The sequence below is a fragment of the Mesitornis unicolor genome, unplaced genomic scaffold, assembly GCF_000695765.1.
Source record: "Mesitornis unicolor isolate BGI_N332 unplaced genomic scaffold, ASM69576v1 scaffold32282, whole genome shotgun sequence".
Lineage (NCBI taxonomy): Eukaryota > Metazoa > Chordata > Aves > Mesitornithiformes > Mesitornithidae > Mesitornis > Mesitornis unicolor.
The window spans coordinates 6,482-10,427 of NW_010167666.1; the positions used below are offsets into that span (position 1 = coordinate 6,482).

Below are 3,946 nucleotides of genomic sequence, written 5' to 3' on the forward strand. Positions count from 1 at the left end.
TGGGATAACGTAACCACGAGATAGCGAGCCCCCGGAAACCCAGCGCTTTGGGTTGTGCCGCATGCACAGCCAACTGCTTGTGTTTGCTTTCCAAGGGAGCCGCAGAGCCCCCAGACTCACCACTCTTCAGCTGATGGATCCAGCGTTTGCGCAACTCCTCCGTCGGGGAGAAGACGTAGAGGGGTCCTTCGTCATACACCACCTGCAGGACCACACGCCTGAGCACTCCGACCGGGGGTGTCCCAGGGAGGATGAGGGGAGCCAAGGCTTGTGGCCATCCCCAGCAGCCGGTGCACAGCAAAAGCTGTGCCAGTGTGCGCTGGCCCCGCAGGGCTCAAAGGACCGTGACCGAGAGGTTATAAATAAGCCCCCTCCCCCGAGACTTTCCACTTCCTTCTCTGATTTTCGGTGCATTGGGGGCCACGCTGGGTGCCAGCAGGGGCAGGCAGCTGGGTTGGGGGCTGAGTGGGCAGCCTGCAGGCAGCATCCCGCCAGCATTGGCCAGAGGACTGGAAGGGGCAGGACAGAGCTCAGAAGCGGGTTTCCATCTAAGAAGTCTTCTTAAATAGAGCTGCCCAATTCCTTGGGGCTCACAGAGGCTCACCTTCATGCCCCATGCAGCAAGGCGTCCCCAAATGGCTGAGTGACAGCTGCCAGTGGGGCAGGGATGCCCTGTTCAGCCCCAGGTCCCTTTGGGATCCTCCCTCCAGCATCCTGCGGCAAGGCAGAGCAGGCTGGCAAAGGGGGTGCAGTGAGGACTCACCTGGAAGGGGTAGGGGAACCGTTCGATGATTGAGATCTGCTCCATGTTGTTGTAATCCTCTCCTTTCCTCTGGAAGAGAGAGGCAAAGACAGATGCTGGCATCTCCCTTAGGAGCCACAGCCTTTGGTGTCCCCCTGCCCTGCATCAAGCTGGAGCCCTGGTATGGCACAGGCTGTGGGTGCAGAGCCCCCCATTCCCACCACCCCAGAGCAGGGTAAAAACTCTCCCTACTTCCTCAGCAAGGAGACAGGAGGACACAAGCAGGACCCCCCAGGACCTTCCTCACCGGGAGCTGCCGCTCAGGGGGAGGGTTGCTTTCAGGCACCACTGTCTCCACACAGGTGATCTTCTCAACGTCCACTGAGCCCTTCTTACTGCCCCGGCGCTGCAAGAGAGGTTTGGTTCAAGCAATCACCAAGGGAGAGACCCCAGGAGTCTCCAGCCACCACCGTCTCCATCCAACCACCCCTTGGGCTGGGTGCTGGCAAGGGACAACTGGTGACCAATGGGCACTGCCATGGCATGGCCCCTGTAGCCCTGCAGCCACCGACTCACCCCCCGCTCGAAGTCATACTCGTAGTAGGACAGCTTGCTCTCTGTCAACAGGAACAGGCGCTTCTTGAAGTTGAGGGGAGAGGTTTTCTTCTTCTGCTGCGACCGCTTCAAGAAGATGCTCTCCAGGATGACGCTGGCCATATTGACCCCCCCGGCCTCCTCCACACCGTGCTTGCTGGGTTGCTGTGGGCAGTACAACAGTGCTTGCTCAGCCAAAAACCTGCCCACCACTGGACCTTGCTCAGGTGCTCTCTCTGCCCTTCCCGAGGGGCAGCCAGGAGATGCTGGGAACCCCACAAGGGGGATCAGCGGCAGAGGCGTGCAGGCAGGTCAGCGTGGCATATTTGCAGTATGACCTGTCCTCCTCCCCTTCCCTCTCCAAATCCAGCCTGGGGACAAAGCCACCACCCAGCTGGCTTCAGCTCCTGCCGGTTGCTGGAAGGACTCCGCGGGTGTGCAGACGGACGGATGGACAGGATGGCTGGAGAGGGAGGGAGCTGGGGAGGCTGTGAGAAGCGTACCCCCGGGGAGGAGCGCGGAGCAGTGACACCCAGCAGGCTCCCTCCTCCCCTCCAACATCACGCGTGTGTTTTCATGTGGGCCGCTTCCTCCTGCCACACCGCAGGCGCTTTGTGCTGGGGACGCGCTCACTTGGCAGCGTGCAAGGGACAGTCATGGCAAGCCAGCCCCTAAAAGTTTGTGGGTAGGTCCTGGCCCCGAATAGCCGCAATGCCAGGCTGCCAGGAGCACAGAGTAGCCCTAAAGTCATCTTTCTCTTCTGCGTCCATGGAGCCTGCAGCAGTGCAAGGACGATGTTCAACCCCCTTTCCTCCCCGGAGGCCAGGCTCAAAGGGCTGCCTCCAGCCAGCAACCAGGGGGGTTAAATCCTCCCCAGCCCTCCTCAGTGAAGTTCTCCTCCTGAGCCCTCCTCCATGTCACCTACATGCCCTGCTCCTCTTTCACCTCCACCTTGTTCCCTTTTTCCTTTTACAAACACAGCTTTGGAGGGCAAGCAGGGCTGTTTCCCCCTCTGCTGCCTGCAGCCCATGTCAGAGGTGGGCCAGGGGCTGAGCCCCTCACTACCCAGCTAGGCAGCCCATCTGCTCCTCACAGAGAGGCAGGCATTGGCTCACTTGTGACAGGGACCAAAGATGCCAGCAGCTGGTCTCACCCCACTGTGCCTCTCCCCACGTCATTCCCCAGCCCAGAAGGCAGGAGCAGGGCTGTCCCCCCATCCACTGGCGATACCCAGACCCTCCCAGCACAGGTCCTGCTGCTGCAGTCCTGACCCTGACCCACTGCGGTGGCTATAGCCAGAGAGGCTGGGGACAAGCAGGGTTCCCCCCTCCCAGGGTCCTCCCTTCCCTCCCCTTGTGGCCCTCATGGCTCAGGGCTTTCTGTCTTGTTTGAGTGGTTTAAAGAAAAAAAAATTAAGAGTTGTCAGAGTCTTTTAGAAAAACCAGCAGCCATCGCTGCCTGATGCAGGCCTGGGGAGAAGGGAACTGGGGTCCATGCTAAGGACAGGGCAGGTGGCTGGGGTGGCCGCTAACCCCAGACTGCTGGCAGCACGGTGGGTGAGCCCAGAGTGACCCCAGCATCTCCCTATAACCCCATGCCTCAGTCTCCTTACCTATAAAATACGGCTTCCAGTCCTGTGTCCCATCGCACCCCCACAGCACAGACCCGGGTGCTGAACAGAGCAGCCCCAGGCTCCAGCCCACCCCAATGGCAGGGCTAGGTCCTCAGCAGCTTTACCTTGAGTCGCAGCAGCTGGGTCACCGCCAGCAGTGCTGGGCAGATGGGACACGTCCTTGCTGTGTCCTCTGAGATGGTGCCACAAGAGAGGAAAGGACAGTGAGTATCTCAGAAGGCTGCTCTGTCCCAGCATGGCACATCCATCCTGCCACCAGCACAGCCTCCCTGTCCCCAGCACTGCCACCAGCCCCGCTGTGCCCCTGCCGGTCCTTTGGGGTGGTGGGTGCCCCACAGGACTCACCCCTGCAGCCAGCCATCACTGCCACGCTGTGACAGCAGAGGTGGCGAGCGAGTGGGTGGAAGCATCTCCTCTGTGTCCCCCCCAGTTAATGTGACTTCCTGCCACTGTCGCACCTCGGTCAAGCATCCTCTGACACCACCACAGCGCCCAGCATACGCCAATGGCCTGGTGTCACCGGACACTATGCCCCAGCATGTTCCTGGGGCCATCCCCCACAGCTCCCTGGCCTCTGCCCGTGTCCTGCTGAGGAGTCGAGCCTGCCTGCCACCGCCAGTTGATGGGGGCTGGCAGCGTGCTCAGGCAATGGGGTGCCTGCAAATGACAAACTCCACATTCTCTGCATTTCAAGTGCAGTCTGGAGAGTGACAAAAATGAAGGGTGAGAGTGACAGAGGAGGGAATCTACCAAACAGGAGAGCAAGGAGCGGTCAAAGGCACTGTAAGCACCCAACCCCCTGCTCCAGAGCACTCCTGGCATCCCTGGCACCCACACACCACCCTGCCCTCCTGCTCCTGTGCAGCCCTTGGTTCCCAGGCACTGTGACCCCATGGCAGCTGCCCTGCCCCCGGGGTCAGATGCTGCCTGTTCAGAGCTTGCCAGGCTGCAGGACAAGGCTGAGCCTTCCCCACTTG

The 3,946-nt window shown here is 60.8% G+C and overlaps 1 protein-coding gene across 1 annotated transcript in view; it reads right to left on the reverse strand.

Moving 5' to 3' along the window:
* The window catches only part of BTK (Bruton agammaglobulinemia tyrosine kinase), a 9,604-nt gene extending 6,469 nt beyond the window's left edge, over positions 1–3,135 (reverse strand). Inside the window, exons 1-5 of the mRNA XM_010178774.1 lie at positions 3,074–3,135; positions 1,319–1,501; positions 1,050–1,148; positions 764–832; positions 121–202 (exon numbers count right to left, since the gene is read on the reverse strand). Coding sequence (XP_010177076.1) covers positions 121–202; positions 764–832; positions 1,050–1,148; positions 1,319–1,459 — 391 coding nt within the window. The 5' untranslated portion in view covers positions 1,460–1,501; positions 3,074–3,135. The remainder of the gene's footprint in view (positions 1–120; positions 203–763; positions 833–1,049; positions 1,149–1,318; positions 1,502–3,073) is intronic.
* Between the last annotated feature and the right edge of the window lie 811 nt (positions 3,136–3,946).